This window comes from Xenopus laevis, chromosome 1S (assembly GCF_017654675.1).
Source record: "Xenopus laevis strain J_2021 chromosome 1S, Xenopus_laevis_v10.1, whole genome shotgun sequence".
In the NCBI taxonomy this organism is placed as follows: Eukaryota; Metazoa; Chordata; class Amphibia; order Anura; family Pipidae; genus Xenopus; species Xenopus laevis.
In genome coordinates this window covers 70,399,661-70,425,907 of record NC_054372.1, presented here as the reverse complement: position 1 = coordinate 70,425,907, position 26,247 = coordinate 70,399,661, and the positions used below count along the sequence as shown (strand labels likewise).

Below are 26,247 nucleotides of genomic sequence, written 5' to 3'. Positions count from 1 at the left end.
AACAAACAGTGAAGCCCTAATGTACTGTATCTGCTGGCCTTCTGTTTCTGAATGTACATAGTGTATACTGTAAACTGAATTTATGCTATACTTTTCTGATATGGAGATTTTGATGTTCCAAACAGACATATTTTCTTGCTCAATGGTTGTTTGCCAGATCTCTAAAACTAGTTCTAACTATCTGCACTTCCACTATCCAGTTGTGCTGACCTGTTCTGCTCCTACTGCCTTTGACACTTTCCTCCTCTCCCTGGACAAGATGTCTAAGGAATGCCTAGGCAATGGCCTGTTAATGGGTTTAATCATCCTGCACTGTCATAGTTTGACCCCCTCTAGAAAATTCTCCATCATCTTGCATTGATGTCTTAAAAAGGATGCTATGACAGATATCATAACTGGTGCCTTAAAGGAGAACTAAAGCCCCGTAGATACAAAAGCCACCTTCCACTTGCCTCCATCACCCTCCCCCATCTCTTCCTTCCTGTACAGTCTATTATGTAAAAAAGTGCCTCTGTTTGAAAACCTGAGCTAAAAACGCAGAGTAGCACAGCGGAGTTCCCAGACTCCATCTTCTGTCTCTTTGGTGACCCGGACCATGCAGGCGCATGCGCAGTTGAAGTGGATTCCTGAATAGCTTCAATTGCACATGAGCCTGCACGGTGTGTGTTAACGCTGAGTCACTTAGGGGGGTTATGTATCAAAATCTGAAATGTCATAATTTTCTGGAAACTACTCCGACCAAATCCGCATGGACTTTCCCCCCTATTTATCATAATTTTTACAAATCTTTCTTGTGCGGAAAAAGTCACAATGAAATATTAGAAAAAATTGTACAAGAAAAGAATTGTACAATTTTTTAGGATTTTGCACCTGAAACCTATAATTTTTCTGTAAAATCAACTGAAAGCTATGTTTTTTCAGAAACCCAGCAAAACAACATCTTGTCATTGACTTTTACTGTACATGTTCTCGGCAGGTCTGAGTTGGAGTACTTTTTTTTCTCTCTTAATAAATGGTATTCTCTCTTCATGCAGCATTTGGGTGTCAGATATTCATTGACAGTTACATCCAATAAATCTTATAGGGGGCTTCCTTTCCTAGCAAATGTATTAGAGCTCACTCTACAAATCCAACAAAATAACTGCCTTTTGCACAAATCCTGTATGTAGAGAGACAGGATTTCTGGTGATTTTAATAGAGTGAGCTCTAGTATATCTTCTAGGCAAAATGAGCCCCCAATAATATATATTGGATCTAACTGTCAATGAATATCCGAAACCCATATCCTGCATGAAGACAGAATGAAGAGAAACAGATGCTGAGAGAGGAATAGTGAAGATAAACTTGATTATTTCAGAAAAAGTACAGAATTTTTAATTGATTGTATTTAGAAAGCACTATGATGAAGCTTACATTAAATATAAATTTTCGCGATAGTTCCCCTTTAATAAATAACCCCTAATAATTTAGTAATGGACAGAAGATGGTGTCTGGGTACACCTGTTGTGCTGCTCTGTATTTTTAGCTCAGTTTTTTTTGGATAATGCATCTCTTACCTGTATACCGTTAATTATGCATGACATAAGATGAACATAGAATATACTACAGTCATTTATAATTTTCTTTTCCATGTTGCTGTGGTACGAACCAACACAAATTTGCCCTGTTGATACTGATTTTCATAAGTACTTAGGTTCTGATTCATACTTGACCCAGGCAGCATTAAGGTCTTACCCTTTCAGCTCATCCCCATATAACATAGTGTTTGCAATAATGACAACTGGAGCCCAGAATGGAGTTTAAAGGTCACAGCTTTATTAATCAAATTAACATAAACATGTAACTGTAACATAACATCAACCACATGGGAATGATTACCTAACCAGTTACTCCACTAAGTGAATGGGCCACCACAATGCCGGCCACCCAAATGCTCTGCAAGTAGTAGCGAATGGCTTCACTCAGCCTTACCTCCCAGGCACCTTACCCTGAGGCACCAATACATTCAACAGATAGGGGACTACAGCTCCATTAACACACTCTGGCAAGCATCCCGCCCTCCCGCGAAAGAGTGTGGAATTCTGGTTGTGGGTAAGTTGGTAAGGATGCTGCTATGGCAGCGGGGTGAGCGGGGGGCATTGCAAAAACTATGTTCATTGGTTCCATCCTGATTTCATCGACTATAGTAAACTATGTTCATTGGTTCTTGATTATATTGACCACAGTGTTTGATTGTAATAAAGAAATAAACAGAATACACTTTTTGGTGGGACATCTACAAATCACAAATCCAAAAAGGGGAGGGGCATGGCAGGGATCACTCCAGCTTCTAGAACTACATTTGGTCTTTGACTTCAGGCTGGAAAGGGTGCCCATTGCATGGGCTGTTCATGGGACAAAAGCATGCTGCACAGTGATACCTTTAATGAGTTCTTTAATGCCAGTGCAGACATTGCCTTCATAAACTCAAAACTTTTATTGCCATACTAACTTCATTTATTAGGTTCTACAATGGTCATGTTACTTTTTACCTTTTTAAAGTATAAGCAGGCAGTAGGGATTTAGGATAGATGTTTAGGATTAACATAGAGCTGCTGTGCAAAAGATATTTGTGTGCACAGTTTTAGATTTTTTTTCCAGACTAATATATTTAATAATGTGCTTATGTTCCTATAAGAAAACTTAATTGTATCAACTATATTGGTACCGGCCCAAAATCTTATAGCATATTATTGCAGTACATAGGATCAAATGTAAGTGTACAGACCTGTTTCAGAAAGCATTGTGTTTGTCTTGGTTTAGTGCAGCATTCTATTATCATCTTTAAATATTTTTCAGTGGAATTTACCACCACAAGGAAAGGAGTTTGAGCATAATTGCTAGAGTAATCATAGAGAAATCTACAAAAACAGAAAAATATTTGCATTAATAAAATCTGTAATTATATTCTGATTATCTGATTATGTACCTCTCGTAAGCCTTGAGGGATATAGATATTCATCTGAAAAAATTGTTTCAGATGAGAAGAATATGCTGTACATTTTGTAATCTATTTGTAAGGCACCAGCACCTTTTGTAATTGTTTTACTGTACTTTGTGTGCATAACCAATTTTAACTGATGGCACATGTTTTAAGAAGCCCATTTATGAAATTGTGGTTTTTAGAGGTTTTAGATACCATGCCATGTAATTTATTAAAAGATTTAAATCTCAAAAGCACAAAGGGGGAAAAAAACGCAATGTGCAAGAAGATATGAAAACCTTGAAAATGTTAGTATTGAAAAATTACTAGCAAAAGAAATCAGACCACCACTAAAAGTCTGGTCAGGTAGTACTAGAGGCTACTGCAAACCAAAAAATAATAAAATTATTTTTTGTATGACCAAAGTTTCTGAGATTTTTCCTTGTTTTCTGACCCAACAGTCCTCGTTTCCTTGAGTGAAAAAGCAGGAATCCAAAGTTCAAATAGGTCATATGAGGACCATATGAGGTTGTGGAACTACAACTCTAAGTAAATACTACACTAGATTATCTATTTTCCCTTTTTTTATTTTATTTTTTCCCCTGAGCTTTTATTAGCGCTGACCTATTTGAACTTTGGATTCCTAGTACTTACTATAGGCTAACATTATGGTAAAAAAATACCAGTCCCTGGTATAACTGGAATCAACAGTTCAACATGTGCAATGTTTCACAGTGATAAAATAAAAAAAAAACAAGATGACTGGAAACCCTCAGTTGTTATTCTTATCAGAAGAGATGTATGTGTTTATGGTGGACGTAGTGTCATGTCCTTGAATGCAAGGATGGTACACCCAAGCTCAGGTATAGTAGTTGCAATCAGCTTACAGATGTCCAGTGTGTCACCTTCCCAGTGTTGCCACATAGCACATCCAAAAACATTAATGGAGTAGAATATTAATTCTGTACTTGCCTGGATGAAAACACTTGAGCGTTTTCTTTGAAAGATTCACACAACTTTTCATTGGATGGTTCAGTGTATGTTGGAAACTCTTTTGGAGGCTGCTTCAGATCTGCTAAGCACAGCTTTCTCTCTAAACCTTTGTGAACACAACATCGTTCAACACCAGGATGTTTTGGAAATGGAGACTTTGGGTCACAAGACTGAGCAGACAAAGCATTTGCCTTTATAGAAAAAAAAAATATATATCTAACAAATTGGTTACAGCATTATAACCAAATACAATTCGAACTTTAGTTCCCTTGGTCAGTGAGTCACTGGGATTCAGGTTTGTACAAAAGGGAATCTATAAGCTATGTGAGAACCCTTAACACTGATAGGGTATAGTATGGTCCAACAGATATACTGAATAATTGTCACTGAATAAATGTGGAAATTGCAGAAACCTTCCAGAGGCTTAACTGTATTACCTGTCTTTTTATACTGATTAAAGTCACATTGTAGACATTGTGTAAGTGCAATTAGTGAAGTGTTAAATATATTTATGGTTGGAAAAAAGGCCATATCCATTTTTAGACCACTAAATACTAGAAAAATATTTAGACCACTAAATAATATTATGTTAAAAGATGACAGTTAGGGACATGCAAAGTTTTTCTCCATAATAAAATGATTTATGAATTTGAAATACATTAAATTATTTTCCCTATGTATATGAAAAGGCCCAGATATACAATATGATATGAAAGATGTTTTTTTTTTTACCTAAATGAACCCATCTGTACTAAAAAAAAACAACCAAAGCCCCAGTAGGTGATTTCCAGAGCCATGGTATATCCAATATATATCACACAATTTCATATTTATTTAGGTTACTGTAAATGTCAGGGGAAAATGATAGTATTTAGTTCATACTGAAAGCTAAGTACTGTAAATGCTACATTGTAAATTAATTTATCAATATCCTAGTTCTTGCTTGTCACTGGCTTATTGACCTACCTTTGTTTGTAAAGAACAGCAGCTTCAGAGGTGTAGTAATGGAAAAGTTATGTTTTAGATCAATAGAACAATATTTTTTGCAAGCATCAATTCAATACAATATTCTAAGCAGTAAGGTACCTTTTTGTCATAGCAATCAGCAGCAGCTTCTTTAGCACAGCAGGTTTCTGCAAGAGAGACTATTGCCGTCACTAAATGGCCTATTTCTTCAAAAGTTGCATTGGAATACTTCCTGCTGTTCATGATGAGAGCTCTAAAATGAATAAAGATTTACAACTCATGTTATTTGGAAAACAGAGCTACCATAAAAGAAGAAAACTCATCCAAAGTATTTTTCATTAACTACACAAATACAAAAGCATTACAAAAAGGGATTTTATTGACCAAGATATGTGTACAGAGGGCCTCACAGAGGTTGACCCAAATAATACTCTGACTCAAAGATGTATGGGACAAATGGTCAGATACTGTACTAGGGCTGTACATGTGTATGGCCACCTATGTGTTCTCTTTACGCTGATCACCAGAACAGCATGAAGATAAGAAATGCCACCGGCTTGCTTTCTGCTAAATGTTGGTCATTTTACACCTGTACCATTAATTATTCATCTACCTAAATTGCTGGATTGTCAGTCTAAATGACCCCCTAAATGACAGAGAATGTTCCAGATATGTGTAAAAATACTTAAAAGGAACAAAAGCCATATAGTAGTTAATGGAAGAACTGGTATGTTTTTATCTGTCTTAAACTAAACACTGAAGGGAATTAGGGGTTTTGAGTTCTGAATATATGAATCACAGGGAGAGAAGAGAAGCATAGGTTTAAGATAACGCAATCATTTTATTGGGAAGCAACACAGCAGCATGGCAAACAAACAATGAAGTCAAACAGGCTGATAAAACAACAGTTGGGTTGATTTGATACATATTTATCATAATTTATACTCTAGGCACCTTCTTCCCCACATATCACTCCCACAGAAAGCTGTTGAAAAATTCTATAGATGTTTCCTATTAAAACTACTGAGCAGGCACTTAAATAATTTTGGGCTACAGGGTAGCATTACTTGCTGCAACAATGAGAATTCTGTCTCTAATCAAAGTAGGGGGTATATTTACCAAAGAGGGAAGTTAGAGATAAGCACAGTGAAAGTTTACCCTTTGATAAATACACCTTTAAAATCCCATAGAAATGAATGGAGAGAGGCGGTATTTGACTCTAGCGGACTGTGGTGATCTCTGACTTCACTTTTTGATAAATATGTAAACCCCTAGGACTCTAAAATGACAGATCAATAGCATGGCTCTATGGGATAGATTTATCAAAGAGAGAAGTTAGAGATCTCCACAGTCCACAGAGTGAAATACCGCCTTTCTCCATTCATTTCTATGGGCTTTTTGTATAGGCATATTTATCAAAGGGTAATAGTGAAAGTTTACCATATGATAAATAAGCCTTTAAAAATTCCATAGAAATGAATGGAGAGAGGCGGTATTTCACTCTGCGGACTGTGGAGATCTCTAACTTCACTCTTTGATAAATCTACCTCAGTGGGGGGGGGACAAAATAACTTTAGTGTCTCATTTAGAAGCAATCCAAGCATGCTGTCATGTAGCATTGGCAGCAGAGGTGTCTGCCAACATTTTCCGTAGACACCAACCACCCTGCTCAATATTGCTTATCGTGGTTGGGAATAATACACAGTGTTCACTGCCTAAATCTTCAATAAGGAAAATTGAGAATTAGTGACCTCTGTGTAATTCTGATTTGACAGACAGCCTACAGGAACACCATTCACTTTCAAGTTCATATCATGGCAAGCCTTTTACTGGGGTATTTTGTATGCTGGGGAATGTCCAATAGACGTGAATAAATTTAGCAGAGCACTAGTTTGTATTTATACAATGCAAAAGATGCATACCTAAGTATTTGTGGGCCTATTTATGAAGCCTCATATTTTTCTGGTCAAGTTTTAAAGGGGAAAAACTCAATGGCTCAAGTCTTTGGTGTAGAAAGGAAGGGTTTGGGTTCCTAGAGCACTGGGCTGATTTTTCCTTGGGGTACAACCTATACAGTCGTGACGGTTTGCACCTCAATGGAAGGGGGTCCACTGTGCTAGGGGAAAGAATGGCTAAGAGGTTGGAGGAGTGTTTAAACTAGGCAAGGGGGGCGGTGAGATAAAGAATTATGGGGAAGCTAGGGTAGACGGGGCAGTGGGGTTAGTAAGGGGTCATGGGGGAGGAGTGAGGGGGGCATACAGTTTACCAGCTAAGGAGGTCCCTCTGTTACAAGGAAAACAGAATAATGCTAAATTAACATATAATTCTCCCCTAGGTAATGCAAATTTCAAAATTAAAAGTAGTAACCTACGCTGTATGCTGGCAAATGCATGGAGTTTGTCAGATAAAATGGGAGACCTAGAATTAATTGCATGCTCTCAAAATTATAATATAATTGGTATCAGTGAGACCTGGTGGGATGAAACATGTGACTGGACTGTGAATTGACACCCTTTTTAGGAGAGACAGCGGGATAAAAAAGGGTGGAGGATTGTGTTTGTATGTACAGCCTGAATTAAAGCCATAGCTGGTACTGGTGAGGGTGTAGAATCCCTCTGGGTAGAGATTTTGACTGGGCAAAAGGTTACAAAGAGAATTATCATTGGTGTATGCTATAAACCACCTCGTATAAGTGTCTAGTATAAAACCCAGCTACTCTTGCAGATACAAGTGGCTTCACAGCTGGGTCAAGTTGTTGCTATGGGTGACTTCAATTATCCAGACATTGACTGGGGTAATGGGGTTGCCAAGACAGAAAAAGCTAGTAGGTTTGTAAATATGCTGAATGAAAATTTTTTATTCTGGCTCGTTCAAGAACCTACTAGGAATAACTCACTTTTGGACATTGTAATAACTAATAATATTGAACTCATCTCTAGCATTTGTGTGGATGAGCATTTAGGGAATAGTGATCATAACATGGTCTCCTTTGAGATTCTGTTGCAGAAGCAATTCTATAAGGGAGTAACTGAAACACTAAATTTCAGATGTGCAAACTTTGACAGTATAAGGGCATCTCTGCAACATATTAAGTGGGAAATGTTTTTCACAGGGTTAAACACGGAACGAAAATGGGAAGTCTTTAAAATGCTGCTTAATAAATATACATGTCAGTATATTCCCCTTGTAAGCAAGGAACGACGTTGCAAAGCAACACCTTTTTGGCTCAATAGAAGCGTTGGTGTTGAGGTGGGTAAGAAAAGACGTGCTTTTAAGGCTTTCAAGTTAGCTGGGACAGCTGAATCATTTATAAGGTACAAATAAGCTAATAAATCATGTAAAGAAGCTATAAGGCAAGCTAAAATTTATATGGAAAAGGATATTGCAGCAAGCAGTAAAAAGAATCCAAAATTATTTTTTAAATATGTTAATAGTAAAAAAATGAAGCAGGAAGGGGTGGGACCTTTAGTATCAGAGGGGGGTTAGCTGGTTGATGAAAACAAAATAAAAGCGTAGATTCTAAATTCATATTTTTCTTCTGTCTACACAAATGAGGAACCAGTTCATGAAGGTTTCCTTCTTAATAGTTCCAATTCTAGTAATACAACTAATGATGCATGGTTCACACATGAGGAAATTCAAAAGAGACTAGAACATGTTAAGATTAACAAAGGCTCGGGGCCAGATGGTATTCATCCCAGGGTACTTAGGGAGCTAAGCTCTGTGATTGCCAAACCTCTTTACTTAATTTTTCAGGATTCATTGAGGTCTGGCATAGTGCCGAGAGACTGGCAAATTGCTAATGTGGTGCCTCTATTCAAAAAAGGATCCCGTTCTCAAAACTATAGGCCAGTTAGTCTGGCGTCAGTGGTAGGAAAGCTTTTTGAAGGGTTAATAAAGGATAAGTTACTGGACTTTATAGCAAATCATAATACTATGAGTGTGTGCCAGCATGATTTTATACGTAATAGAGCTTGCCAGACTAACTTACTTTCTTTTTATGAGAAGGTAAGCAGGGACCTCGATTCTGGGATGGCAGTGGATGTGATTTACTTAGACTTTGCTAAAGCATTTGATACAGTGCCACACAAAAGGTTACTGGTTAAATTAAGGAATGGTGGCCTGGAACATAGTATTTGTACCTACATAGAGAACTGGCTAAAAGATAGACTACAAAGAGTGGTGGTAAAAGGAACATTTTCTAATTGAACCAGTGTGCTCTGTACTAGGTCCCTTGCTTTTCAACTTGTTTATTAATGACCTGGAGGTGTGCATTGAAAGTACTGTTTCTATTTTTGCAGATGATACTAAATTGTGCAGAACTATAGGTTCCATGCAGGATGCTGCCACTTTGCAGAGTGATTTGTCTAAGTTGGGAAACTGGGCAGCAAACTGGAAAATGAGGTTCAATGTTGATAAATGCAAGGTTATGCACTTTGGCAAAAATAATATAAATGCAAGTTATACATTAAATGGCAGTGTGTTGGGAGTTTCCTTAAATGAGAAGGATCTAGGGGTTTTTGTAGATAACAAGTTGTCTAATTCTGGGCAGTGTCATTATGTGGCTACTAAAGCAAATAAAGTTCTGTCTTCCATAAAAAAAGGGCATTAACTCAAGGGATGAAAACATAATTATGCCTCTTTATAGGTCCCTGGTAAGGCCTCATCTGGAGTATGCAGTGCAGTTCTGGACTCCAGTCCTTAAGAGGGATATAAATGAGCTGGAGAGAGTGCAGAGACGTGCAACTAAACTGGTTAGAGGGATGGAAGACTTAAATTATAAAGGTAGACTGTCAAGGTTGGGTCTGTTTTCTCTGGAAAGAAGGTGCTTGTGAGTGGACATGATTACACTTTACAAGTACATTAGAGGACATTATAGACAAATAGCAGGGGACCTTTTTACCCATAAAGTGGATCACCGTACCAGGTGCCACCCCTTCAGACTAGAAGAAAAGAACTTTCATTTGAAGCAACGTAAGGGGTTCTTCACAGTCAGGACAGTGAGGTTGTGGAATGCACTGCCAGGTGATGTTGTGATGGCTGATTCAGTAAATGCCTTTATGTGTTTGAAATATTTTATTTGGTTTTCACAATAAACCATAAAAATCAATATGATAACAAATAGTATGCAGAAAAGAAGATTAGTTAATGCCTTTAAGAATGGCTTGGATAATTTTTTGGACAGACAGAATATCAAAGGCTATTGTGATACTAAACTATATAGTTAATATAGATATGGGTATATATAATTTATGTGAAAGTATGGAGGGGTGTGTGTGGATGCTGGGCTTTCATCTGGTGGGGTTGAACTTGATGAACTTTGTCTTTTTTCAACCCGATTTAACTATGTAACTATGTAAGTAAGAATTTTTTTTTTTATTCATTTTTTTAAGAGTCTGAATTATTTGAATAATTTTCCTAATTATTCAACATCTTTTCATATGGCAGTCATTAACCACAGCAGCCCCAAACATTTGCTCTTATTGTAACCTTTTATGATACTGTATTACTTATCTTTATAATCAGGCCTTCTCCTATTCATATTCCAGTGTTCAAATATAAAAATATATAGGATGTAAAATCAATTTTTACACCAAATCTTATCCTAAACAACCTTCCAACTGCTCCAAGCTTCCTCTCTTTGGACTGGCCTCACAGGCATTGGCCTTAGGGACAGAAGTTAATTTGTATAAGTGGGAAGGATATGTGGATTCTGTGTTGAATAGCTACCATAGCTGTCATTTAAAGGAAAACTATACCCCCAAAATGAACACTTGAGCAACAGATAGTTCATATCATATTAAGTGGCATATTAAAGAATCTTACCAAACTGGAATATATATTTAAGTAAATATTGCCCTTTTACATCTCTTGCCTTGAGCCACCATTTTGTGATGGTCTCTATGCTGTCTCAGAGATCACCTGACCAGAAATACTACAACTCTAGGAAGAAGTGTGGAAGCAAAAGACACATAAGACCCAACTCTGTCTGTTAATTGGCTCATGTGACCTAACATGTATGGTTTGTTGGTATGTTTGTGAGTACAGTGAATCCTACGATCCCAGGGGGCGGCCCTTATTTTTTAAAATGGCAATTTTCTATTTATTATTACCCAATGGCACATACTACTAGAAAAGTATATTATTATGAAAATGGTTTATTTACATGAAGCAGGGTTTTACATATGAGCTGTTTTATGCAATATCTTTTTATAGAGACCTGTATTGTTTGGGGGGTATAGTTTTCCTTTAAGGGACAAGCATATTAGTACAAATAGTTGCTACTTTCACTTTTCTTGAAGGTAATAAAATATAACCCAAAGTAGAGCTGGGGCAGAGTGCAAAACTTTCCTATTTTACTTCTCCCAACTCAAAGATGTTTGTTTTTTCCACAGGATAACTTCTTTTCTATGACTAGCTTTTAAACCATTGGGATTGACACAGAAAGGGTTAGACCATTGCTGTTTATCATTATTGAATTTTTACATCAGTAAACTACTAGCTTTTCTACTTGCAAAAATCATTATAATAACAAATTCAGCATCATTTGACAGGAAAGAATGGAAATGAAATTCCTTTGCAGATAATCTGTCATGCGAAAAATAAGTAACAATTTACTTTTTACATTTGCTGCATGAATATGAAAATACATGCTTTTGTACACTTGAATTTTCACCTGTATGCTATGGCTCTGTGTTTAGAGAGGTGGAAACAAGTATTATTTGAATAAACTTGTTTTGTAAGAAGTTAAATTACAGTAGCTATACACTTATATAAATTAATATAGAGTGAGGCAATACATGTTAAAAAGGTGACTAAAATCTGTTTGCAATTTCAAAGAGCAAACTTCCCATGTTATTCATTTTAAAAAAAAAAATCTGACCCAGATTATTCTGTTTTACACTGGTTTTGTGATGTATATTCTTAGGGCAGCTTGAGGGCATGCTCACCAGAAAAAGTAAATGACAGTCATCATTATCGGTGGCGTAATAAGTTTTATGAAGGTGAACTGCCCCCTTAACTTCAAAGCAATATGGTCATTTCTAGCTGAACTATATGGTCTGCAGTAGTTTATTTTGTTTTTTATCTGCTTTATATCCTGCATATTAGCTTATGTGCAAACAGCTTAAAATGTATCTCAAAATATATCAAAAATATATCAAAATTAAATATATCAAAACAAAATCTTTATCCTTATACCATATTTGTAAATATATATGCACACTTGTAGAAAAATCTTTACATAAGTGCGCTCTTTTAAACGTATTCAACTTTTCAAAATTTACAAACAAGTTAAAAAAAAATCCCAATAATCGATGTGTATTTTGCTTGGAAACCTGTAATTTTTGCACTCGGCTCATACCATTAAACACTTGCCTTTCTGTTTAAGGAATACAGTTTGATATCAAAAATCTAATTTCATATAATATTATACAAAATCTCAGCCAAGGGGTCATGGGACAATAATGAATGAGTCCCAAACCCATTTGGGCATCATATATACAGTATGTACAGTATCTGTGTAAACAAGACTAAAGAGAAAAAAGTGTATTTTGTGTAATATTTTGTGTAATATAATGTTTATCAAGCCCCTTAGGAACATGGGTTTCACTTTCTGTCATACCACAAACAATATTAATTGTAAAAGGAACAATATCAATAACCTCTTGAATTGAGTTTATTGTGTCTGCACTATTCATAATCATCTGATGATTAGTTTATATCTCCTTAAGTTCATCTAGGTGAGTTGTTAGACATGCTGTAGTGTCTAGCATTCAATAGAACACAAAATACCAGCAGGTGATATATGCACTGAAAGTTTATAGCACAAATTACACAATGGTTTCATGAGGTCCTCTTCATTTTCATTTTCATTCATTCTTTAAAACGTTTTTACAGTTTTAGGTATACAACATAACAAACTATAATGCATGATGAAGTGCAGATAAAGAACTTCGGAATCTAGCATGATTCATCCCTATATGAATGTTACACTTTTAGCTATACCCTGTTAAAATAGTATACAGAGATAGGTTCATCCAACTAGAATCAGTACAAGCTAATTACTTAAAAGCTTTAGTAAAATTTCTGTTCGGTTTGTGAAGATGGTGCAAGTGCTTGGTTCTCAAAAGATTCTTAACAAAATTGTATTATTCACGCAACATTTAAAAAGTGGTTGGCTAGTCTACCAATTATAAAAACAAAGAACTGAAGAAAATGAAAGAACTGAATTGCTTCTATCAGAGAGAATTTTTTTCCATTATAATTATTTTTCTTTAACATCATTTCTTTAGTATTTACGTTAATGAACTATGGTTTTATCTCTCTAATTAATTATTTGTAATTTTGGATATAAATGATTATAACTAGGATTGTATCATACATGTGAACACTTTGTTTTTTTTTTAATATTTAACATCTTTTAAAATGTAATAATAATAAAATTAAAATTATTATTGAGAACCACACAAATTGCAAATCATTTGCATGTGTACAGTAGGTGCAATGTGCAAAAAGAACAGTTTTGTAAAACTGAGAATTGACTGAGCATTTCAAAAGCATTTGTATGTACCCAAACGTAAGAATACAGCATGTTTGCATCAGTATTTCTTGCTAATTGTGAGTTTTTTTGGTGCTTTTTTAGGTTTACTGCATTATCTACTACAATCTTGCAATGGCCCTACCTATCTCCACTGCCAATGCCCATACTAATGAACAGTTTATGTAAAATACTATTTATAGCAATTTATGAATTTTTTATTGAAGGATGGTTGAATTTTCAGTTAACTTTTACTATATAGAATGTCATTCTTCATTTCTTTGTAGTTAGGGTCAATTTTGCAGAAATTGATTCTAAAGTCATGCTAACATTGCTATTTCTTGCTAATTGCAAGTTTCTTGGCTCTATTTTATTTTTAATCTGCTAGAAGCGTCTAAATAATTAGCCATTTTAGGGTTTATTTCTTCATTAAGGCATGGTGTCCCATGATATATAAAGACCTAAACATATCAGATAATAGATCCCATATGTGTATGTAATATAAAATTCTATTAATAAAGTTAACTAAACTTACATTGAAGAAAACTTGTCTTTTCCCAATATCTGTAATTCTTGGCATACTTTATCCTTTTGGTATGGTTTACCTATAAACAAAATAATAATTCATCAGAGTGGTAGCTTAATAAGTTTTATTCTTATTTGAAAAAGTCAGAATAATTACTTTGACATTAGGACTACAAATGCAGACAGGTTGACTGAAACAACATATTAAATAAACTATGGGCAGTATAATATTGTTTTCAAGAACAGTCAGAAAATTACTGGTGCTTGTTATATTTACTAGAAAATCCCTGGCCATTTTGTGGGGGATCATATGCATTGGAGAGAATATGGATATGGTACAACCATACACTGCCCACTTGCCCTCTTTGAAATAGAATGTGGCGTTACATTTAGTTTCAGATTTTGCTTAGTAAAATAACATATAGACATATTTGTAATATAAAAGAAGGGCACAATGTTTAGCACCTATTCATTGATTTAATGTTTGAAACTTTCGTCTACTACAATTTACTTGTGGCAATGTACATAATGCTTTATATATGGCTGTGTCAGAGAAAGACCTGCCTCCATTACCGCGATATAGTCCACAATAAAAGACTCGAAGACGTTAGTTGTGTGGATAGGGGTTAATCATTTGAAATGAAATGTATAATGAAAAGTAACTCTATGAATTCATAGACAGCCTCAACATTTTTTGGGATGGCATAGGAAGTAACAGCTTTACCAAAGATTAAAGGAACAGTAACACCAAAAAATTAAAGTGTTTTAAACTAAGGAAAATATCATGTACTGTTGCCCTCTCTGGTAAAACGGATCTGTTTGCTTCAGAAGCACTACTATAGTTCATTTCTCCTTTGAATGGCTGCCCCCATTGCTACACAGCAGCTTATTATATAAACAATAGTAGTGTTTCTGAAGCAAACACAGCGTTTTTACCAGTGCAGGGCAATGCTGCATTATATTTTTATTACTTTAAAACACTTTCATTGTTTGATGTTGCGGTTCCTTTAAGAGAATCTGATATGAATAACTCTCTAAAGTAAAGTTAGTTAACATCATATTAATATTCATATGTGGGAATGCCGAGAAACCAGTGGCTCCACGAGGGTCTCCTTAATTGCAATGTACTGTTCATCAAGTGATCCAAAAATTAGTAGAGCAGCAAAAAGAACATTAAATTATGCTATTTTATTAAACACACAGACTTCAGTTCATCTCTAAATATTCATATTACTGTGCTATTGTATTGAAAGTGCCCTGCTGAGCAAGGTGACACAATGAATTAGCTCCATAAAAGTTTTAGGCATTTAATACAAGCTCAGAAAACATAAATTTTACCTCCTAAAATTTACTTTTTTAACGTAAAAATAGTTTTGATGAGAGTACAAGGCTAAATATAAAATCCCCACTATCAATGAGAACAATATTATCTTAGAAGATTTTGTGTGTGGAACATTCTACACAGTGCAGAAAATGCTTAATAATGCTCTAACACTATCTTTGTTTATTACTGCATGTGACCAAATCTTGAAATAACTAATAATAAACAAAAAGGCACAGAACAGCTACACTGAATGCTGGAGAGTGACACACCCATCCAATTCAGCTGCAGCCAGCCAACCAGTTCAAGCCAAGGTTGCTACAAAGTATTAAAATATAACTTTTAATTCAAACTACTTTAAAAGAATTACTCATTTGGCCACACCAGCATACACACTCACAGCGTGAAAAAATGCTACGCCGTGCGGGACCATGTCCCTAAAATAACACACAATTAAAAACTCAAAGCGTAGGTTGGAAAGGTGGTGGGTATGTGCAACGTCTTTAGTAGCAGGTTTAAATACCCATTGTCAGTACCTGCTCAATAGGGATATTCCTCAGTATTACACCGTTTCGCTGACAAGCAGCTTCGTCAGGGGCATAAGTGACGAAGCTGCTTGTCAGCGAAACGCGTAGGGCGGCGTAGGTGGAAGGTGGTGTGAATAGCTCCCACTCTTCCCAACGTAGCTAGGCAGAAAACTTTGCTGGGGGAAGGGTGGAAGGGTGGGAACCAGCACTATTGGTGTAATACTGAGGAATATCCCTATTGAGCAGGTACTGACAATGGGTATTTAAACCTGCTACTAAAGACTTTGCACATACCCACCACCTTTCCAACCTACGCTTTGAGTTTTTAATTGTGTGTTATTTTAGGGACATGGTCCCGCACGGCGTAGCATTTTTTCACGCTGTGAGTGTGTATGCTGGTGTGGCCAAATGAGTAATTCTTTTAAAGCAGTTTCAATTAAAAGTTATATTTTAATACTTTGTAGCAACCTTGGCTTGAACTGGTTGGCTGGCTGCAGCTGAATTGGATGGGTGTGTCACTCTCCAGCATTCAGTGTAGCTGTTCTGTGCCTTTTTGTTCATTGAGATTATTACCAACCTGCGGGCTAAAGGCTACATTTAACTTAGTTGGCTCCGACTATCTTTCTAAATAACTAATAATAGTAATAAAAGTGATTAGCTTAAAGTAGAACCTAAAATCGGCAATGGTACTAGCTACTGATGTCTATTTAAAGGGACAATTTCACACCAAAATGGACATGCTGACGTTGCGCAGTTTGACTCACTGGTTACAAAACGCTGCAACGTAATGTGTGTGACCTCTTGGCCCTGCCATCTTTGTGGAGAGGAGTGCCTCCGGGCGCTCCTTACACTGCCGCTGCTGTGACAAATAAAACTTAAACAGCATATATCCACTGTTTTGATCCAGAGGAAGGCAAAAAACTCAGCCTGAAGCCAGTGGCAATTATGCCCCAAGAGGGAAAAAATAGCTTCCTGACCCAAATGGTGATCAGAAACATTTCCTGGATCAAGCATTCGGAATTAAAATGAAGTAATACAATACTGACTGTCACATTTATACTGTGTAAAGTTACAAAATCCACAACAAAACCATGCATTTAGGAAAATAACCACATTCAGTTATTAATAGATAACATGTAAACAAAAAGATGAAAACTCCTGACATTTTGCAAAATATTCAAAAGGGAGGAGAGTGAGTGGGAAGTTTCTACCTGCTCAGAAGAAAGGGAGTGAACTTCTTCTTCCCCTGACTTTACATACCACTCCACCCCCAGATGAGCTTTGACCTGCCGTAACTCATGCCTTCTCACCCAATCACAGTTATATAGGATTCTGCCAATCTCTGAACATAAACCAGTGTAATGTGGTTGCTTATTATTCGGATCCCTTTTCATACAGCTCCTGCCCTTATAGTGTCAGGGCTTTCCTTGACTGGTGACAGTAAACGCCAAAAATCTGCTGTGGTTAACTTCTAAATAGGCAGACTAAGCAAATTTGTTGTACAACTTTAAAATATTTTGACTAGAATGAGTCCATTTATACTAGTGATCCCCGACCAGTGACTCGCGAGCAACATGTTGCTCATCAGGGCCTTTAATTTTTCTCATAGAAACATCAAAGTGGGTGCTCGTTTTTGGATTTCTGACTTGGAGACAGGGCTGTATTTATACTGCATATATGCACCCAAGGGTCTGTCCCTAGGGCAGCAGGTTTTGGGCAGCAGGCCTTGGGTGCATATTTATTTGAAAAAAGTGACATTTATCTGAAGTGACGTCACCCCTGTGAAAATGTAGAGTAATAGTTTAATTGGCAGATATGAGGACGTGACTGGTTTTCAGAAGGTTGAGATGTAATAGGGTAAAATGTTGATGGTTTAATATATAGATAAATGTATATAAATGTTCAAGTAATGGTTAATACATATTTTCAGGTTTGCCACAAGGGGGAGCTAGAGGATAACAGTTGCGAGGGAAAGGCCCCAATGGGTGGAGAATAGCAAGTTATAAAAGGGAAGGTTTCGGGAAGTTTGATCAGGGATGCCTCATGGGAAGAGAGCTGAGCAGTAGGCTTTGCAGCAGTAGAGTCATCTTCTGGAAGAGGTACTGAGCCTCGGTAGTGTTTGGCCTAGTGGTGTAATAGTACACTCTAGGAAGTGTAAGAAAGCTAGGTAATTAGCATGGGCAGGTATGGCCTCATGCATAGTGTTCCCACTGGTAGCCAGGGCTTAAGTGGAGAGGCTGATCCACATAGAGCTGGCCAGGGCCCAAGAGGGGTTCCTGTGAGTTCCCCTTGACTGTGTGCAGTTACGAAGTGGCATATGGAAAGCTGGGAGATTGAGCCTCGTTAATGTGCTGCTGCTTAATTGAAGGTTGTGACAATTAAGAGACCATGATTAAACTATAACTCTAAATCATGTGTTTCACTGAAGGTTTCCCGGAACACAAAAGGTCGCTGGTACATAAAGGGTTAACGACAGGTAAGGCATAGGAGATATTTGCCCCCATTACATACCCACCTTGTGATATCATTCCTCACATTGGGGGAACACTGTATCTAGTGCCTAGAGTGGCACTGGACCTAAATACAGCCCTGCTTGGAGGCAAGTTTTGGAGGCATAAAGTCTACGAATACTGCCAAACAGACCCACCTTTAGTCTTCCAGTCCAACTAGAGGCCACCAAATAACCAATTACAGCTTTTTCATGATTGTGTTGCTCCCCAACTTTTTTTGTATTCAAATGTGGCTCACAGGTAAGAAGTTTTAGGGACCCCTGATTTATACTCTGGTAAGTGAAATGGGCTATGGGGGAGTGCACCAACTAAGGTCACCTATTCTTTTCTTATAAGAAACTGAAAGACTGGATCTTTAGCAATATTTCAGAGAGCTCAGTTCAATATGGTTTCAGATGTCTGTTGTAAAATTGCAAGCACTATTACATGAACTAGAATTCAGTTCATTTGGGTGTTTGTCATACTATAATAGCATGAAAATGTAGCATTGCATACTTGTTCATGTTCAGTACCATAAATTATATACAGTACAGTGCTGAGGAGTTGCTATTGGCAGCCAAGGCTCCAAGTTTCATTCAAATTGGGGAAAAAGAAGCAAAGCCTCATGTGCCATTTGTGATCCCATGGGAGGTGCAAACTATTTTTCAGCAAGACATAACACTGTCTAAATGCAGCATGAAAACACCCAAACACATAGACAGGTGCAAAAACACAGTATAAACAACCAATGTCACAAGTCCTCATTTACTACATATAATTCATATTTGCACAATCTCAGCAGTGCATAATACCCATGGAAAATATAGATGTACCTAGTATGCCAGATATTCACACATACAGTAGCTCTATTAAAATATAAAGTTGTACTACGCTACTACAATGGTACAGCAAGTTTTCACTTTCTAATGAAGTATACATATGAGAATAAATATGCCTGCTGTACAAATTAGTGAAATCATTACGGACAAATTATATATCTTCTGTATTTTCAGGTCACACTATTGATTATAATCTAAATTTTTTTCAAAATGGGTTGTTCATAATATTCCCTTTAGAGGGAGCCATTGCGCTACTTTTTCATGCTAAAAATTCAATGAAGTTTCTGCAACAGTATTTCCTTAATGAAACATGAAATAGTTCATAAAGTTTGTATGGCAAATCCTGGGAGTTTAAAATCACATTCAGAATGTTTAGAAATTATAGCCTTAGCCTGCTGAGAATGGTTTAGACTATTTCATAAAACAGTGGCTTATTTTCCCCAATTTGCAGGCTACTGCAGATTTCTGAAATAAGTATGTAATGGAGACCTATTATTTCATTTAGTTTAGTCTGAGAAAAAAAATTTAGATTACTTATACAGTATAAATATGCACTTTAGAACTTTTCTGAAAGTATTACTGCATTACACTTCAAATCGAATCAGACCCCATATCGTTGACACAGTGAACAAAATTTGGGAATGTTTTCACAAAACTGCGGCAAAAATCCACAGCAAAAAATTTCACCACAACAAAACAGTCACCAAGACAAAATTGTCGCCAAGACACAATTCTCGTAGAGACCAAAAAGTCACCATAAGAAAAAAAAATGAGCATTGACTTTAATGCATCTGCAGTGAGAAAAACATTGTTGCTTGTAAAAAAAAATGTTGATGCCTATAGACAAATTGTTCAGCAAAGCGAAATGGGACAGATTTGCTCATCAATTACAAGCAAGCTATATGGATTGCAGTTAAGTGGCGCAGTCCTTTCAGGTGGCATGCTGAATATCAGATCTGCACTCTTAGTGGCAGGAAATGGCAGAAAATTATAATCTCCAGACCCCTGTCTGTCCTGGGACTAGAAAAATGCAAAATGTGAAAAACCCTGCTCATTTCTTTCTCCTGGACAGTGCAAAGCAGAGATGGGGTGTAATATATGGAGACATATCACACAAATATCGAGCATATGTTATCTAGGGATTTGTATAATTTGTTGCATCCCCTCTCCTCAATCTGAGCCCCCACAATATTTATCAGATACCTGATAATAAATGACAACATGCTTATTAACCAACAGCACAAATATGGCTTTTTTTTAAAAAAAAAAAAAAACTACCACTGTGACAAATACGTAACATACCGTATATCAGTGTTTGAATTACAGTTTGGTTGCTAGAGAATAAAATTACAAATACAACAATTTCAACATGAAATTGCTATTCAGATCCATAGTTAAGAGAGCAGATACTGCTCAAGCAAGACTGAAAAATCAGATTTTTCCTCCCTGGGGCAAATTATCGAATTTGTGAAACTTGAATTCAGGACACTTCCAGCAAAGGCGGGATGGGGTTACTCAACTCTTACACAATCAGGGCATTTGTTAACTGTATTTTCCATGAACAAAATGGCAGGGAGGCAATGTGGCTTTGAATGGTTTAGTTAACCATATTCTCTCAGTATCAATAAGTCAGTATGGGATATGAATAGAAGCCCTTTGTATATTGGAATACACAGACACTTAACTAATCATTGACACCTTTAGTCTGGGAATTCATAATTATAGCAAGCAGGCAGGAGCCATTTTGTGGACACTGTTATTAAAGGAACAGTAACACCAAAAAATTTAAGTGTTTTTAAGTAATGAAAATATCATGTACTGTTGCCCTGCACTGGTAGAACTGATCTGTTTGCTTCAGAAACACTACTATAGTTCATATAAACAAGCTGCTATGTAGCAATGGTGGAAATTGAAAAACGGCTAAATGGCACAGGTTAACTAATGGATAACCGATAACACCATTAGACAGACAGAGCTTATCTGCTATCTGATGTGTAACCTGAGCCGTTTCTCCTTTGAATGGCTGCCCCCATTGCTACACAGCAGCTTATTTATATAAACAATAGTAGTGTTTCTTAAGCAAACGCAGCAGTTTTACCAGTGCAGGCCAACACTGCATTATATTTTTATTACTTTAAAACACTTTTATTTTTTGACGTTACTGTTCCTTTAAGGCAAGCCTTGCATCATCTCAGAGTCTTGTTTGTGCATCAGAATGGGGAATCGGATGTCCATCCCGATGCCCTGGCTACACAATTAAATGGTGAAGAGAACGGGGAATGTGTGGAGAGCAGTGACATCTAAGAAGTGCGAATGGAAAGTGAAAGTGATTGTCTGCCCGCCTCTATGCCTAAGGCATATTTGATTGACAGCTGAGATTTTTTTTTTATCATGTACTGTCTCTTTAAAAATCCGACTTCAACCATTCGCCATCTAAAACTTGCTGAATTGCTATTTTAACCTATGGGGTTAACTTATTTGGAGTCAATTGGTGGACTTTTGGGGAAAAACGTTGAATCGTACGATTTGAATGCACTATTACTTCGATTGGTATGATTTGCATTCATTCAAAAAGGGACTTATTCGATCGCCAACAGACCTATTCAGCCAAAAAAAACCTTCAATTTAATTTCAGTTGGTCTTTTTGAATTTTGAAGTTTTTCAAATTCGAAATTCGACCCTTCATAAATCTGCTAGAAGTATAAACATGTAAACATTAAATAAACCCAATAGGCTGGTTCTGTTAAATATGAGATAAAGTAATTGTGCATGTTTCCTGTTGAATCTGCTTATGCTGTTCTAGTACTAGAGTCTTATGTATAAGGCTTCATGTTGAATCTGCTGTTATGTTTTTTCTGCTACTTTTATCTTACTGTGTTATGGAGTTTCCTTTCTGTTAAGCATTACAGCAATTACTCCTGCAGTTACTTGTCTGTGTGGTTCACTATATTCCATGGACACAACAGGTTCTGCTTCCAATAAAAATTGATTAAATCTTAGTTTGGATCAAGTACAAGGTACTGTTTTATTATTACAGATAAAAAACAAATCAAATTTAAAAATCTGGATTATGTGATTATAATTGACACAGCCTTCCGTAATTCTGTGCTTTCTGGATAACAGCTTTCCAGATAATGGATCCCATAACCATTTAAATTCAATAATAGAGTAACATTAAACCTCAACATTTCGGTATATAAAACTTCAACTTGTTGTAAATCAACTAGTTACAGTAGCTCAGCTTTTTGCATTGCAGTGTGTGATTTCTCTATCTTCCACTCGGATAGTTATAGGCCTGTAAAACCACTTAGAAGCAGATTATGATATATATCAAGCCATTGTCATTGTCGTAAGAAAATTGCATCTTGATCTTGTGGGTCCTGCTGAAAGGGTCATAGTAGTCTATCAAACTGAAGTGTTAGGCTCATATTCTTGGTTTTGTGCAACCACCTTGTCAGTGTGGGCCATAGCAAAAACTCCTTAGTTCACAACATCAGCCAGTGAAGTGGTGTCCATTCCAGAATGTCCTAAAGAGGTCTTACTATATATATGTCCTTTCTCAGTAAGTAGTCATGTAATGACTGATAGTGCTTGCCTTTTACAACAAAGCATTCTTTTCCACCAGTTAACCAGTTCTATGAATAGCTTTGGCACTTAGCAGAAAGTTAATTCTTAGTTTGAGTCTTTGGCCGTGACCTGATGAGTCTCAAGTGTGACTATTTGTAGTCATACCTGATGAGGGGCAGAATTCAGGTATTCCCTTAATGCAAAGATTATTTCTCCTACCTCTATTAACAAGTTCCTCCATTTGTTTATGCAGGAGGTAGATGTAGCAGTGATGATCATTTACCCAATTCATAATGGTGTTGCAAGTGGACTCTGCCTTATGGAGCTATCTCTGTGTGTGTCTGCTCAGCACCGCATCCCGCCATGCCCCCCCCAATATTTACATTTTACCATTCCTTGGTTCCAAGGCAATTCAGATGCTGAGCACTGACTTAAAAGCCACCAAATAGTGTAAACCCTGAACCTGAAGGCATGCAGTATTCTCAATAATCGTATTTGTTAGGAAGTAAATACAGACAGTAGATGTTTGGAGAAGCATCTGTCATCTTAAAGGGCATGACAGTCTTAAATCTGGATAATGGCTGATCTCAGTATTACCAAAATCAACACTCACACCCCTCCCCCATGTCCATGTTACAATATTTTGCACAGATTTGCAATTTCTCCAGTTCCGTAGTGCCCATTCAATACCCCACATAATTAATGCGCTTGTGTTACATTATGCAGTCCTCTGTTTTCTCGACCTTTAGATACATTTTGGAGTTACAGTTAAAACAGTTAGAAATAACCCACTGTCACCTGTAATTCCACACACTTTCATTCTAAATGTCTGGGAAGACTACTCTTATTACCAGCAAGCATTACAGCTAGCATCAGTTCTGTTTTAGTCCAGTGTGCCTTAGCAAGTAGATAATTAGGGGAACATATCTGACAAATCTTATGCAGGATAAGTTACTGACGAACTGAAGGTTATGATTTACAAAATAACATTTGACTTTGTGTTTTTGGATTATTTTGCCGTGCCATTGAGAAACCATATCCAACATAACTGGATATTTAACATTAATGTTAAGCAAAATGTTTTGAAACCATTAAAATAAAGGTAGAAATGGAAGTTCTTGTAAAAACCATCTTGGGCCCTTCAATAAATAATAGTCATTTCAGCACATTCTTCTATTCTGGAACATTTTATACTACAATCACCAGTTTGTCTAATATTAAGTTAATAAGCATTTTTCAGAAAAAATTATTTCCCACCCACACAAATGTCGGGCTTTAAAAAAAATTGTCAAATTACATTTGGAAAAATATAGCAAATACAGTACCTCTGTCAATGTGCCTGCTATTTTATATTAAACAGCTGGGATTAAAAGTTTTTTGTCTTAATGGACATAAAAACAGGGTAAAGTAAAACTGTCGGAAGATGTGAAGGATTAAGATCTAAATATATGCGCATGCCTGAAACATGTCAGAATGATTTTAGCTCACAAAAATGAATGGAGCCACATGTTCTCTGTGGAGACTTTCAAATGGAAATGCCCATATTAAAAGAATCAGAAAAGAACAAAAAAAAATCACTGTCAAGGTGGCAGTTTTGAAGAACATAAGGTATTTTATTTTTCTGTATAAATTCTGTCTCATGAGATCATTTATTACCAAAGGGGTTAGAATAGGGGTCAGAACAGAAGATATTTCAACTTTTCTTTGGGATCATCTCCACTAACCCAGGTAGCTGCTGAGAGTCCATATTCTGTAATATGCAACATTACATTTTAAGAATTATCATTATCTGAGATGAATATTACTTATCCATAGCAATATCACAAAGATGTACCTACATAGGATTTCAAATGATAGTAATTTCTATAATTTAAAATCCTATGAAGGTACATCTTTGTGATATAGTTATGGATTGCTAAGTTATGAAGTCTTTGGTTAGTACTAGAAAAAGTGAGCCTGCGTCAACCATCACTGCAGCCCATAACTGGCAGCCCATAATTAACCCTTTCTATCTTCTTTTTCTTCAGTGCCTTTTATTTTCTTCAACCTTTGTTCATTATTTGGTTTTCCCTTTGTAATTTTTCAAACCTGTTGGATTTTTTTAAGTTTAATTATTCCTCTCTCACCTCTGTCCAAACTTTTTCCTTTCATTGCCTCAAATTTCCAAATATTCCCCTATCATTCTCTCTCTGACTCACTATTCTCTGCTTCCTACCAGTAGTGATGGGCGAATTTATTCTGCATTCCACCGCCGGCGAATACATTTGCGAAATTGCCGGCTACAATTCTAAGCGCCCATTGACTAATGGCGTCAGAATTGTCGAAAATATTTTGACGTTTCAGATTTTTTTGCCGTTTCTCAAGAAATTCGCTAATTTTTTGGCGAAGCGAAACAGGAGAAATTCGCCCATCACTACCTACCAGTGCTTTCCTTTTTACCTGCTTACTTGTCTTTTTTGTTCCCAGCTTAAATTTCATTTTCTACCATAGTTCCTATTACAGCTCCTAATTGCTGAGTTATTTTGTGTGTTGTGATTATCTATATCAGGATTTTATCATGATTTTATCATGTGTTTTACACATTGGTTTTAATGTCCACATAATACTTGCTTTTCTCAGCAAAGCCAGAAAGAGGCACTGGAATGAACCCCAAACAAGCTCATCTCTAATTACTGCTGACTTTCACATCTGATTAGATAAGTCATTCCAGATAGAGATTGTCTATTAATATCAGAACAGCTGTCCCTAGAATAGGATACACATTGTAAGGAAATATTTGCATGTCATTAACACAATTTATAATTGTAATGATTGCTGCATACAGAGATATGGTATGAAAGAGCAAGCTTGGAGCTTACTGCTGAATGGAAGAGAAATGTTTCACCTTTGCACTGATAATGACAGGCTTTTAATTCCGTTGCTGCTAAATGTATATTGATGAGATCAAATAATGTTCAAGTAGGGCTCTGCAAATGATGTCTAAGAGCTTTCAAAATGAGCTGTACAAACTATGCTTAAGGGATCGGTATTGATATTACTAAGGTTACAAAAAAATGTGCACAGTAAGAAAAGCAGAAGCCTTTTCTGAGTTGAAAGATCGAACACTATAGTAAATGCTTCCATGAGCAGGAAGAAATTAAGCATCTAGGGCAGTGGTCCCCAACCTTTTTTACCTGCGAGCCACATTCAAATGTAAAAAGAGTTGGGGAGCAACACAAACATGAAAAAGTCCCTTGGGGTGCCAAATAAGTGCTGTGATTAGCTATTTGGTAGCCCCTATGTTGACAGGCAGCCAACAAGGGGCTCTACTTGGCACTATACTTAGTTTTTATGCAATTAAAACTTGCTTTCAAGCTTGAAATTCAAAAATAAGCTCCTGCTTTTAGGACCCTGAGAGCAACATCCAAGGGGTTGGAGAGCAACATGTTGCTCGCGAGCTACTGGTTGGGGACCACTGATCTAGGGAATACAACTCAAAGAAAATACAACCCTGTATATTCTAAAGCTTCTTGAGATACG

At 36.5% G+C, this 26,247-nt stretch overlaps 1 protein-coding gene across 1 annotated transcript in view; it reads right to left on the bottom strand.

The window, feature by feature from the left end:
• Nucleotides 1–26,247, bottom strand: part of gc.S (group-specific component (vitamin D binding protein) S homeolog) — a 57,086-nt gene that overhangs the window by 13,388 nt on the left and 17,451 nt on the right. The window contains 4 exon segments of the mRNA NM_001094866.2: nt 2,768–2,900; nt 3,935–4,146; nt 5,042–5,174; nt 13,996–14,065. Of these exon segments, the coding sequence (NP_001088335.1) occupies nt 2,768–2,900; nt 3,935–4,146; nt 5,042–5,174; nt 13,996–14,065 (548 nt within the window).